At 42.8% G+C, this 14,533-nt stretch overlaps 1 protein-coding gene across 4 annotated transcripts in view; it reads left to right on the top strand.

The window, feature by feature from the left end:
• The window catches only part of LOC139557439 (protein kinase C and casein kinase substrate in neurons protein 1-like), a 47,150-nt gene that overhangs the window by 23,576 nt on the left and 9,041 nt on the right, over positions 1-14,533 (top strand). For 3 of the 4 annotated variants that reach the window (XM_071372250.1, XM_071372247.1, XM_071372248.1), the window contains 4 exons: positions 9,138-9,267; positions 11,166-11,322; positions 11,877-12,112; positions 12,917-13,072. In XM_071372250.1, coding sequence (XP_071228351.1) covers positions 9,205-9,267; positions 11,166-11,322; positions 11,877-12,112; positions 12,917-13,072 — 612 coding nt within the window. In that variant the 5' untranslated portion in view covers positions 9,138-9,204. Of the gene's footprint in view, positions 1-1,362; positions 1,589-9,137; positions 9,268-11,165; positions 11,323-11,876; positions 12,113-12,916; positions 13,073-14,533 lie in introns of those variants that run through there. The other variant, XM_071372249.1, reaches the window with a different exon arrangement.

The raw sequence follows: 14,533 nt of genomic DNA, 5'->3' as shown, positions 1-14,533 counted from the left end.
TGCAGGTGCTGTGCTGTTATGGATATGAGGAGACCCTATAGGAGTTGATTGCAGAGTCACCTGACGACACTCATCCACCTAACCACCCCTTATGTTTTCGCCTGAATGTGGATAATGGCCAGCTTCCCACCCTCATCTCATCTCCACTGTGATGATGCAAGCCCCGTGCACACAGCGCTGTAGCTCTGTCTGTCTCCTAGCAACATTCAACAGCCTGTTTATTCCACCCTGCCGCTGTAACCGCAGCGCCCGCACGCCCCGGAGATGAATCACGTCTCTATCCTGATCTATTTAGCTACCACTCTGACCCGGTGGCACTCTCTATTCCGCTCACCAACTGTTTTCTCACAACAGCTTCCATTGCTCTATGCACCTGCTCCACCAAGTCTCATCTCCCTACCTCCCTTCCTCGCTGTCTCTCTCTCGCTCTCACTCTCTCGCTCTCTCTCTCTCCTTCAGAAGCCTCACTCTCCTCCTCCCTATCGCTTTCTCTCTCCAGTTCCTCCTCTTTCCTCCTCTCTCTCCTTGAGTGTCCTCCCTATCAGCTTCTCAGTTGAAGGTCTTCTCAGAGTGTATTTCTGTCCAACAGTAGCCATGACAGGTAGAGTGTATCATTCTAGAAAGAACTTAGCAGATACTGTAGTTGTATTGGGGTGCCAGACAACCACCAGTGTTTATGGAATTCATATTGTTTGGATAAGAGTGAGTTATAGATGGGTTCAAGCGTATTTGAGTAAGCTACCTGGTTTGGTAATCAGCCTCATTTCTAAAAAGTGTCAGAAAGGGGGATGGTAGGGTGTGGGAGAATGAAGTTAGAACCTGACTGAAATCTGATTACTGTAATAGGTTTACAAGTGTTTTGTGGTTCTCACTCACAAGGCTTTAGAAGAGCGAAAAACAGCCCTATGGCGAAGGTATGAACATGGTCTCCCATGCTACACAATATACGAAGTCATAGATAATACATCATTATGTTTAACAACACCACTCCTTATTTCATTATTCCACACCAGTCGCCTCATCTAAGCGTAAACCATCTGTATTCAGGCAGTAGGTTTGCATGCTGCTTTTTTGCATACACAATCACACACATCGAGCACAGCCTCAATATATCTCTCTCTGTCACATACACACACACACGTTTGGGATGCCTTGCACGTTTAGCTAGCTAGCCTATCAATACATAATCACATCCTGGTAGTTAGTGTAATCTCAGACTCCTTCATTGCATCCTTCTCTCTCACACACTGCAATGCATTTATATTCTATTGCTCCTCCTATCTTCTCCTATCCTCTTCTTCACCCTCCCTCCCCTTCTAAGCCATTCAACTGAAACATTGCAGGATTATCTGTCCACCATTGAGAAACACTGGCTTGTTCACACTGGGTCTGGCCAAGACGGCCCAAAACAAAGAAATTCAACAGAGCCCACTGTTCTCCCTGCTAATGAATTCAAACAGAAGCCAAATCTGGACTACAAAATAAGACTTGAAGAGGGAGTAGCCCGTGTATGGTTCCCACAAGGGCTTGTGGATATACATTTCTTTTTGATAGTGTCCTTCAATCTGTTTTCATGGGTGCAAATAGGGTAAGCGAAAATCATTAATATTGTTGCTCATTTCTGAGCCATAATGGCTTTGACCTTTGCCTTTATTTCCTTATGGCTGTGCTGTTAGACAGATCCTAGTATGTTGATTGTACAGTGCGATATCCTGCAAGCTATGTCTTCAAGAGCGGTCGGTGATTCATTAATTGCCCAAGGATTGGATCAAAACTCTAATGGACCCAATTATATGACATTCGGATGTATGTCTCTTATCCAAGTCATTTAAAGTTGCCTTCAGTTGGTCAAATCATCTATCCTCTAGTTATTGAGGGAGAGACTGTGTACTGGTCGTGTTTTTTATATGGGCACCAAGTTTATAATAGAGATATGGTTTGATAAATTGTCAAGAAATCGTAGTAGCCTATTAGAACTGTTTGGATTGTTTTTAGAGGCATATTCTCCTCATTGAGCAAAAGATACTCAATAATTTTTTTATGGTGGAAAAGGCTTGATACTAAGATCAGCTTACTGTATCAGTTTTAGATACAGTAAGTGAAAATAACCTTTTGAGTCTTGTTCTGAATAGGAGAAGTAGAATCTGTTTGGACTGGCACATTTAGTGGCCTTGAATCCACAAGCAACATGAACATGATGTGCAATATATTGAAACTTTGATAGAGCTATTTTCATGTTTAGATTTGACACCTGTCATACTGAACATCAATTGATGTTTCAATCAATTAGGCTTTTCTCTGTCTTTCTCATCTCCTTTTCACCACGCATTGCAAAGGAAGACAATCTACTGGCGGATTGACCAAAATAACTAAGCAGCATGTCTCCCTACCCTCCAAATTAAATTAAATCAAATCAAATTGTGTTTCACCGCGTTTCACAAAGACATGGCAGTTGGAACTAAAACCTTCCAATTTGGACTCCAGACCAAAGGACAAATTCCCACCAGTCTAATGTCCATAGCTCATGTTTCTTGGCCCAAGCAAGTCTCTTCTTATTATTCGTGTCCTTTAGTAGTGGTTTGCTTTTCAGCAATTCGTGCATGAAGGCCTGACTCACACTGTCTCCTCTGAACAGTTGACGTTGTGATGTGTCTGTTACTTGAACTCTGTGAAGAATTTATTTGGGCTGCAATTTCTGAGGCTGGTAACTCTAATGAACTTATCCTCTGCAGCAGAGGTAACTCTGGGTCTTCCATTCCTGTGGCGGTCCTCATGAGAGCCAGTTTCATCATCGCACTTGATGGTTTTTGCGGCTGCACTTGAAGAAACTGTCAAGGTTCTAGAAAAGTTCAATATTGACTGACCTTCATGTCTTAAAGTAAGGATGGACTGTCGTTTCTCTTTGCTTATTTGAGCTGTTCTTGCCATAATATGGACTTGGTCTTTTACCAAATAGGGCTATCTTCTGTATGTCCCCCTACCTTGTCACAACACAACTGATTGGCTCAAATGCATTAAGAAGGAAAGAAATTCCACAAATTAACTTTTAACAAGGCACACCTGTTAATGCATGAAGACTGAAGACTGAATAAGCAGCTTGGTTTGAAGAAATCAACTGTGGGAGCAATTATTAGGAAATGGAAGACATACAAGACCACTGATAATCTCCCTCGATCTGGGGCTCCACGCAAGATCTCACCCCGTGGGGTCAAAATGATCACAAGAACGGTGAGCAAAAATCCCAGAACCACACGGGGGGACCTAGTGAATGACCTGCAGAGAGCTGGGACCAAAGTAACAAAGCCTACCATCAGTAACACACTACGCCGCCAGGGACTCAAATCCTGCAGTGCCAGACATGTCCCCCTGCTTAAGCCAGTACATGTCCAGGCCCGTCTGAAGTTTGCTAGAGAGCATTTGGATGATCCAGAAGAAGATTGGGAGAATGTCATATGGTCAGATGAAACCAAAATATAACTTTTTGGTAAAAACTCAACTCGTCGTGTTTGGAGGACAAAGAATGCTGAGTTGCATCCAAAGAACACCATACCTACTGTGAAGCATGGGGGTGGAAACATCATGCTTTGGGGCTGTTTTTCTGCAAAGGGACCAGGACGACTGATCCGTGTAAAGGACAGAATGAATGGGGCCATGTATCGTGAGATTTTGAGTGAAAACCTCCTTCCATCAGCAAGGGCATTGAAGATGAAACGTGTCTGGGTCTTTCAGCATGACAATGATCCCAAATACACCGCCCGGGCAACGAAGGAGTGGCTTCGTAAGAAGCATTTCAAGGTCCTGGAGTGGCCTAGCCAGTCTCCAGATCTCAACCCCATAGAAACTCTTTGGAGGGAGTTGAAAGTCTGTGTTGCCCAGCAACAGCCCCAAAACATCACTGCTCTAGAGGAGATCTGCATGGAGGAATGGGCCAAAATACCAGCAACTGTGTGTGAAAACCTTGTGAAGACTTACAGAAAACATTTGACCTCTGTTATTGCCAACAAAGGGTATATAACAAAGTATTGAGATAAACTTTTGTTATTGACCAAATACTTATTTTCCACCATAATTTGCAAATAAATTCATTAAAAATCCTACAGTGTGATATTCTGGAATTTTTTTTCTCATTTTGTCTGTCATAGTTGAAGTGTACCTATGATGAAAATTACAGGCCTCTCTCATCTTTTTAAGTGGGAGAACTTGCACAATTGGTGGCTGACTAAATACTTTTTTGCCCCACTGTAGACCTTGGCCAAACACATTTAATGTAACTTTCGTCATTGGGAGAAAGAGAGGAGGACCAAGGTGCAGCGTGGTAAGTATTCATTATCTCTTTTAATGAAAACGAATACTCGAACAAAAACAACAAAACCACGAGAACGAAACGAAACAGTTCTGAACGGTGAAAATACAAAACACAGAACAGAAAATAATCACCCACGAAACACAGGTGGAAAAAGGCTACCTAAGTATGATTCTCAATCAGAGACAACTAACGACACCTGCCTCTGATTGAGAACCATACCAGGTCAAACGCAAAACACAACATAGAAAAACGAACATAGACGACCCACCCAACTCACGCCCTGACCATACTAAAACAAAGAGGTCAGAACGTGACATTTAAATTCAGTTTTCACAATTCCTGACATTTAATCCTAGTAAAAATTCCCTGTTTTAGGTCAGTTAGGATCCCAACTTTATTTTAAGAATGTGAAATGTCAGAATAATAGTAGAGAGAATGATTTATTTCAGCTTTTATTTCTTTCATCACATTAACAGTGGGTCAGAAGTTTACATACACTCAATTAGTATTTGGTAGCATTGCCTTTACATTGTTTAACTTGGGTCAAACGTTTCAGGTAGCCTTCCACAAGCTTCCCACAATAAGTTGGGTGAATTTGGTCCATTCCTCCTGACAGAGCTGGTGCAACTGAGTCAGGTTTGTAGGCCTCCTTGCTCGCACACGCTTTTTCCGTTCTACCCACAAATGTTCTATAGGATTGAGATCAGGGCTTTGTGATGGCCACTCCAATACCTTGATTTTGTTATCCTTAAGCCATTTTGCCACAACTTTGGAAGTATGCTTGGAGTCATTGGTGTTGGTGTTCTTCGGCTTGCAAGCCTCCCCCTTTTTCCTCCAAACATAACGATGGTCATTATAGCCAAACAGTTTTATATTTTTGTTTCATCAGACCAGAGGACATTTCTCCAAAAAAGTACGATCTTTGTCCCCATGTGCAGTTGCAAACCGTAGTCTGGCTTTTTTATGGTGGTTTTGGAGCAGTGGCTTCTTCCTTGCTGAGCGGCCTTTCAGGTTATGTCGATATAGGACTCGCTTTACTGTGGATATAGATACCTGGGTACCTGTTTCCTCCAGCATCTTCACAAGGTCCTTTGCTGTTGTTCTGGAATTGATTTGCACTTTTCGCACTAAAGTACGTTCATCTCTAGGAGACAGAACGCGTCTCCTTCCTGAGCGGTATGACGGATGCGTGGTCCCATGGTATTTATACTTGCGTACTATTGTTTGTACAGATGAATGTGGTACCTTTAGGTGTTTGGAAATTGCTCCCAAGGATGAACCAGACTTGTGGAGGTCTACAATTTTTTTTCTGAGGTCTTGGCTGATTTCTTTTGGTTTTCAGATGATGTCAAGCAAAGAGGCACTGAGTTTGAAGGTAGGCCTTGAAATAAATCCACAGGTACACCTCCAATTGACTCAAATTATATCAATTAGCCCATCAGAAGCTTCTAAAGCCATGACATAATGTTCTAGAATTTCCCAAGCTCTTTAAAGGCACAGTCAACTTAGTTTATGTCAACTTCTGACCCACTGGAATTGTGATACAGTGAATTATAGGCAAATAATCTGTCTGTAAACGATTGTTGGAAAAATTACTTGTATCATGCACAAAGTAGATGTCCTAACCGACTTGCCAAAACTATAGTTTGTTAACAAGAAATTTGTGGAGTGGTTTAAAAACAAGTTTTAATGACTCCAACCTAAGTGTATGTAAACGTCCGACTTAAACTGTATATGGAAACATGTAGTTACCAAAAAAGTATTAAATCAAAATATATTTTAAATTCTTCAAAGTAGCCATCCTTTGTCTTGATGACAGCTTTTATACTCTTGGCATTCTCTCAACCAGCTTCATGAGGAATGCTTTTCCAGCAGTCTTGAAGGAGTTCCCACATATGCTGAGCACTGGTTGGCTGCTTTTCCTCATCCCAAACCATCTCAATTGGGTTGGGGTCGGGTGATTGTGGAGGCCAGGTCATCTGATGCAGCACTCCATCACTCTCCTTCTTGGTCAAATAGCCCTTACACAACCCGGAGGTGTGTTGGGTCATTGTCCTGTTGAAAAACAAATGATAGTCCCACTAAGCACAAACCATATAGGATGGCGTATTGCTGCAGAATGCTGTGGTAGCCATGCTAGTTAATTGTGCCTTGAATTCTAAATAAATCACAGACAGTGTCACCAGCAAAGCACCCCCACACCATCACACCTTCTCCTCCATGCTTCACAGTGGGAACTACACATGCAGAGTTCATCCGTTCACCTACTCTGCGTCTCACAAAGACACGGTGGTTGGAACCAAAAATCTCAAATTTGAACTCCTCAGACCAAAGGACAGATTTTCACAGGTCTAATGTCCATTGCTCTTATTTCTTGGTCCAAGCAAGTCTCTTCTTATTGATGTCCTTTAGTAGTGGTTTCTTTGCAGAAATTTGACCATGAAGGCCTGATTCACGCAGTCTCTATAACGATACAGGGTGAGACCCAGATGCCGACATGAGAGGCAGATGGTTCGTGTCTCTGATAGTTATTATAAAACAAGGGACTGGCAAAAGATCATAAACCAGGTCAGAGTCCAGGAGGTACAGAGTGGCAGGCAGGCTCGAGGTCAGGGCAGGCTGAATGGTCAGGCAGGCGGGCTCAGTGTCAGGGCAGGCAAAGGTCAGAACCGGGAGGACTAGAAAAACAGAGACTTGGAAACAGCAGGCGCACAGAAAAACCATGCTGGTTGACTTGACTAAACAAGACGAACTGGCAACAGACAAACAGAGAACACAGGTATAAATACACTGAGGGTAATAGGGAATATGGGTGACACCTGGAGGGGGGTGGAGACAATCACAAGGACAGGTGAAACTAATCAGGGCGTGACAGTCTCCTCTGAACAGTTGCTGTTGAGATGTGTCTGTTACTTTAACGCTGTGAACCCTTTATTTGGGCTGCAATCTGAGGTGCCGTTAACTCTAATGAACTTATCTTCTGCAGCAGAGGTAACTCTGGGTCTTCCTTTCCTGTGGCGGTCCTCCATGAGAGCCAGTTTCATCATAGCTCTTGATGGTATTTGCGACTGCACTTGAAGAAACTTTAAAAGTTCTTGACATTTTCTGGATTGACTGACCTTCATGTCTTAAAGTTATGATGGACTGTCATTTGGCTTTGTTTATTTGAGCTGTTCTTGCCATAATATGGACTTGGTATTTTACCAAGTAGGGCTATCTTATGTATACCACCCCTACCTTGTCACAACACAACTGTCTGGCTCAAACGCATTAAGAAGGAAATAAATTCCACAAATTAACTTTTAAGAAGACACACCTGTTAATTGAAATGCATTCCAGGTGACTACCTCATGAAGCTGGCTGAGAGAATGCCAAGAGTGTGCAAAGCTGTCATCAAGACAAAGGGTGGCTATTTAAAGAATATCAAATATAAAATATATTTTTATGTGTTTAACACTTTTTTGGTTACTACATGATTCCATATGTGTTATTTCATTGTTTTGATGTCTTTACTGTTATTCTACAATGTAGAAAATTGTCTAATAAATAAAGTAAAACCCTTGAATGAGTAGGTGTGTCCAAACTTTTGACTGGTACTGTATGTAATGGGGAATTGATAAAACATGTTTATCAAAGGGCAGACAATTCACAATGAAACAATGAATGTGCAAGAATTGGCAAGAGACAGTTGAGCCATTCTGGAGAGAGACTCGTCTGTATCTTTGCCACACACACCTCCCTTCTTGTCTCAACATTTAAAATTATACTAAACTGTTTAGAATGGTGTTTTCCTGCGAATAGTATTTTTGCGAATATTTGAAAATTACGTTTTTATTGGCTGCTTCATTACATGAGTTGCACGTTCTGTTAGAAACATTTCCATAATCTAAATGGGATTTCTATCATTCTGAACTCTGTTGATGGACGAACTAATGGGTTATGCACCCAATGCATATGGGTCCTGTAAATTTCGCAAATGGCAGGTAAATTAAAATCTTCCCGGTCACGTTGTCTGGCGACACATTTTCCAAACGGAATTCCAGGTGTGTGTGTGTGTGTCCATGTGTGTGCTTGTGTCAATGTGCTCACGCCTTGCGTGCGTTTGCACACGTGCATGTGTGTTTGTATGCCTACATGTCTGTGTGCAGTCAATGTGTAGTGTTACAGTCTTCCAGATGGAATATGTCAGGGTAGAGGAACGCTTTATGCATAGCTACTATGTAGTACAATGCAGGATCATACCTCCATGATGACAGTGATGCTGTGTGCCCTGTGGTGTCTGTGCTATGGTTTCTGGGACAGGCATGTGGAAAATGGCCTTTCTGTTCCCTGGGGCCAGGGAGCAGTATTCATGGGGACAGAATACTATTTTTACCTTATTATTAGAGCTGTCTCAGAGCCTCCAAAGGAAGCCTTTCATCAGTGCTGCTCATTGAGTGGTTATGGAAAACATGGTTTCTGAATACCATAGAGAGCCCAAGTATTGTATATCATATCACATCATGTCGTAAATGATGAATGTTGTACACTCTTAGAAAAAAGGGTTCCAAAAGGGTTCTTTGGCTGTCCCCATAGGAGAACCCTTTGAAAAACCCTTCTTGGTTCCAGGTAATGAAATCCAAAATAGTTCTACCTGGAACCAAAAAGGGTTTTTCAAATGGTTTTCTTATAGGGACAGCCGAAGAATAGTTTTAGGGTCTAGATAGCACCTTTTTTTCTAAGAGTGTAGGATGTTCTACTGTATTGCATTTTATACATTTCTATGTATAACTTATATCTATGCATTCTCACTCTTTCCTCCTTTTCTCCTCTTTCTCTCTTTCTCTTCCAGTGCATGAGGAACCCAGCTCTGCTGCTGACACATTTAGAGTTTAGCCTGCTTTGCCACAACCAGGAAAATGTCGGGGTCCTACGATGAATCTGCTGCTGCTGCTGACGACGCTATGGACAGCTTTTGGGAGGTACTTCAGAAAAAAACATCCATACTGTTCTTCTGGGCTATGAAGGAAAACCTATCGACCTTTATAAGCCAAGTCACACACAACAATCCCTCTTTAGGAGACATTAAACATGGACATGACTGTCTCCATTTTCTTTTCTCTGTTTGAAAAGGTTATTGACAACAGAAAACAAACATGATACAATAGGTCATTTCATTTCCGCGAAGATCCATAGGAATATGGTTGCTAATTCCAATGCGTTGATATTGTTGTTGTTGCACAGAACATATCCAATTAGTGCTAATGAATTCACTGAACACAGAGACCCTTTTGTGTCATCGTATGGAGGAGGATCACAGACACACAGACAGACAGAGCCTCTCAGTTAGAAGCAGCACTGAGGGAGCCATTCAGCCCACATGCACCTGCCCTGTATAGATCTCTATGTGGCCAAGAAAGCCCCGGCCACAGCATAGTGAATAGCATAATGACTCTCACAGGGATAGATGTTTTGATATGAAAAGCACATATCTGACAAAAAACACACCAAATACAAATCTGTATATCATCTATATACTGTCAACTCTGCTCAAAGGGGCTTTGTTTTTAATCTTACATAGAGGACAATGTATGGTTACAGACACTGTTGATAACCTGAAGTGGAGAACTCAAGTTTGTGTGTGTCGGGTTGTTGTTGCTGCAATCAGATGCAATCACTGTACCCTGTACCCCACACCTGTCCCACCCAGCCCAGGGCCCATCCTGTCTGAATGGACAGAGTGGTCTGTGACTGTGGGCTGCATTCCTATCTCTGCCTCATCCTGTCAGTGTCCTATCCCTGATAATCTGTCTGCCTGCATTAGAGCAGAGTACAGGATTATAGCAGTCACAGTGCACAAGCACACACACAGACGTGTGCGCGCACACACAGGGACAAACACACATACATGCACGGGCCATTACACACACACACACACACACACACACACACACACACAGAGCGCACACACACTCACACAAAGCCGCTGCAATTGCATAACTACACATGCACAGGCACGAGCCCCCCCCCCCCCTCCGTCATGCACCATGAGCTCACGCCCCCTGCAGGCACTGGGGGGAGGGGCCTCAGATCTCTGTACTGCGTATAATAAAGTCCTATTCCAGACTCCCTTTCACCTCATTTAAGACCTGATTTACTTCATAAAAGGCACATCTCAAAAGGTGGTCCAGGTATCCTCCTGACATGGCACAAGTGGGGGGTGGGCCTTTCCTATTTTGTTCTCTATCGCTCCTCTATTTTTCCTCAAGCAAGGGGGGAGGCCGATGACATCACAAAGTCACCATCAGACCAACTCCTAGAATGGCCTACTCCTTGAAGTTTGCAGGTGTCTAAAAAACACTATTTTGCTAAAAACATATTTTTTGACCCTTTAGTGTGTATAATTTACTGTCATTATTCTTGGGATATCACTTTTCAGCAGGAATAGTTCCAAAATCACTGGATGACGTCTTTAAGGTGGCATCTCTTAAGGTGGCATCTCTTAAGGTAGTATGAGAATGATGAAAGAGAGTACAGATGATACTTTGTTACTCAAGGGTATTAATAGATAATATATAATTTTCATCACTACATCAGAGTTGTAGTATTTAACTTCATTTGACTACATTTCTAATTTGACTCTCTCAAGAAAGGAAATTAATTTACAGTTTATGTTGGCCCATCAGATTAGTTATTTCCATCTCAAAATATCTTCGTGGTCTTAGAGATTTGGCGTATTGCACTTGCAATATTTTTTTGTGTGCAAATGACTGCATCCTCATCCTCAATCATTGATACCAGTATGTCAATTCAAGGGAAGCCTTGTGTTTTCCTATTTTATGTAACTTGGACCTTTAATATAACCTCTCACTATTCTCAGGTGGGGAACTACAAGCGTGCCGTCAAGCGGATTGACGACGGCCACCGGCTCTGCAATGACCTCATGGGCTGCCTTCAGGAACGTGCCAAGATTGAGAAGGCCTATGGTGACCAGCTGACCGCCTGGTCCAAGAGATGGAGACAGCTGATCGAGAAAGGTCAGTATCGGGATTGGAGAGGTTCAATCAATGAACCAAATCTTACTGTGTGGATTAGAAGCTACTCATATGGTGGCTTTTGTTGCAGTCTGTTTTGAGGTCTTCATCCCATGTTAAATTCATTTCCTTCATCTCACTGCTCAGCTGTATTGTGAGTGTTTTCTGTAAGATGACAACAATCATATTTTCTGAAACCTATATGTTTTGATTGAATGTAAGTAGCCTTGCATGAGCCGGAACACCTCATAGGAGCAGGAGCCTATTTCCTGATTCTGTAGAGTGAGTCAGCTTGATGTACAAGTACACCCCCTGGACAGGATGTTAGTCTATCGCAGGGCCTTAACCCCAATCTATCTCCTCAATGCTTAGTGCCACGCACAGGTGCATTGGGTCTCATTTTTACAGTCTTTGGTATGACTTGGTCAGAGATCAAATTCCCAACCTTCCAATCTCAGGGCTAACACTGAGTTGGTCACGTTCATATTTTCCATCATATTTTTCTGCCATCTATATGTTGTGATTGAATGTCCCCCTGTGATATTCTCTAACCCCAGGACCACAGTATGGCACCGTGGAGAGGGCGTGGCTGGGTGTGATGACCGAGGCTGAGAAGGTGAGTGAGCTGCACCAGGAGGTGAAGAACGGCCTGCTCAACGAAGACCTGGAGAAGGTCAAGAACTGGCAGAAGGAGGCGTACCACAAGCAGATGATCGGAGGCTTCAAGGAGGCCAAAGAGGCCGACGAGGGCTTCAAGAAGGCCCAGAAACCATGGGCCAAGAAGCTCAAAGAGGTAAATTGACTGGAAGGGTTAGGGAAGGGGATCTGTTGTATCTTCTATGTGTACTTGCATTTCTAACAGGAAAACCACTTTATTCTTATTAAATCCAATATAGGGTACATATTGTATATGTATATTTGATATGTGAGTAGGCATTTGATGCACTTGGCTGTCTTCATGACTGATCTCTGAGACCACACCTGGTTAGATTAGTTCATTTGGCTGTGCATCAGTCTGCACTCTTAGAAGAAAGGTTTCCAAAAGGGTTCTTCGGCTGTCCCCATAGGAGCACCCTTTTTGGTTCCAGGTAGAACCCTCTGTTGAAAGGGAACCAAAAGGGTTCTACCTGAAATGAAAAAGGGAATACAAAGGGTTCTTCTATGGGGACAGCCGAAGAACCCTTTAAGGTTCTAGTTAGCTCCTTTTTCCCGAAGAGTGTGTCTGGCTGCAAAGGTACTGCATGTGTGTAGGATAGGTGATGCACACTACACAGTTGTCCTTGGACTAGGACCCACTTGAATCAGCCCTAATAGGGTTTACAGAGGCCATCTTCAAAACAATGGCTGTTTTACCTACATCTGAGTCAACATACAAATTGCTCTGCCAAACAGCTAGGTACTGTAGCTATTGGCATATGTGTTAGTTCTGTTTTGTGTACCATAATGACTCTTGCTGCATCACTCATCCAAGCTTAGCATCAGAGAACAACATTGCCTTTGCGAAAGTAACTCAATTAAGTCACTGTCATGCTTAGATGTATTAGTATTTATACAGTTTATCTATAGGGATACTAAGATTCTGTATGTGTTTCCACAGATGGAGACTGCTAAGAAAACATACCACATGGCGTGTAAGGAGGAGAAACTGGCCGCCACCCGCGAGGCAGATGGGAAGACACAGGCCTCCGTCACAACTGACCAGCAGAAGAAACTCCACGAGAAAACAGACAAGTGCAAACACGATGTTCAGAAGGTGAGACAGAGAGGCTCAGGGTCTGACAAATGGAAGATAGAGCAACAAAATGACATGACAACCTTTTCTGTACAAATGTATGAGAAGGTAAGACTTCGAGCTGAATTTACACGATGCCATTTGACGTTCTCCATATCAAACAGGAGAAAATTCCATGTTATCTAGTGTCATTCCATCTGTTTTAAAATATATATGGTACTATTAACACCATAGTGTGTGTGTTATTGCAGTATACTAAGTACATTAGTCTGTTTCTGTTAGCGGCTTAAGTGAAATAAGCTGTGAAAAACAGAATCAATGCAGTGTGGACGACTCAGTGTGGCAGATTACTCTAGTGATCAGACAGGACATTTATTTTATTTAACTAGGCAAGTCAGTTAAGAACATATTCTTATTTACAATGACGGCCTAGGAACAGTGGGTTAACTGCCTTGTTCATGGGCAGAACGACAGATTTTTACCTTGTCAGCTCGGGGATTCGATCCAGGACCTTTCGATTACTGGCCCCATGCTCTAACCATTAGTCTACCTGCCACCACAATCATCCAATCATCTATTCACGGAGCTCTGGTAGCAAAAATAGCAGAAATGTTTGCACTGCCTATTGTTGATTATATTGATACATTACATCTATCTGCAGTAACATAGCTCTTCTTACCTCTTGTGGATGAAATACACTGTGTCCAACTCCTCGTGTTGTCCTTATCATCCCCCCGGCTAAGGAGAAGTATGAGAAGTCTCTGTCAGAGCTGATATTGTCCTTATCATCCCCCCCGGCTAAGGAGAAGTATGAGAAGTCTCTGTCAGAGCTGATATTGTCCTTATCATCCCCCCGGCTAAGGAGAAGTATGAGAAGTCTCTGTCAGAGCTGATATTGTCCTTATCATCCCCCCGGCTAAGGAGACGTATGAGAAGTCTCTGTCAGAGCTGATATTGTCCTTATCATCCCCCCGGCTAAGGAGAAGTATGAAAAGTCTCTGTCAGAGCTGATATTGTCCTTATCATCCCCCCGGCTAAGGAGAAGTATGAGAAGTCTCTGTCAGAGCTGATATTGTCCTTATCATCCCCCCGGCTAAGGAGACGTATGAGAAGTCTCTGTCAGAGCTGATATTGTCCTTATCATCCCCCTGGCTAAGGAGAAGTATGAGAAGTCTCTGTCAGAGCTGATATTGTCCTTATCCTCCCCCCGGCTAAGGAGACGTATGAGAAGTCTCTGTCAGAGCTGATATTGTCCTTGTCTTCATCCAGGCTAAGGAGAAGTATGAGAAGTCTCTGTCAGAGCTGATATTGTCCTTGTCTTCCTCCAGGCTAAGGAGAAGTATGAGAAGTCTCTGTCAGAGCTGATATTGTCCTTGTCTTCCTCCAGGCTAAGGAGAAGTATGAGAAGTCTCTGTCAGAGCTGATATTGTCCTTGTCTTCCTCCAGGCTAAGGAGAAGTATGAGAAGTCTCTGTCAGAGCTG

Source organism: Salvelinus alpinus, chromosome 28, assembly GCF_045679555.1.
Source record: "Salvelinus alpinus chromosome 28, SLU_Salpinus.1, whole genome shotgun sequence".
NCBI classification, from domain to species: Eukaryota; Metazoa; Chordata; class Actinopteri; order Salmoniformes; family Salmonidae; genus Salvelinus; species Salvelinus alpinus.
This window is presented reverse-complemented; position numbering and strand designations above follow the sequence as displayed.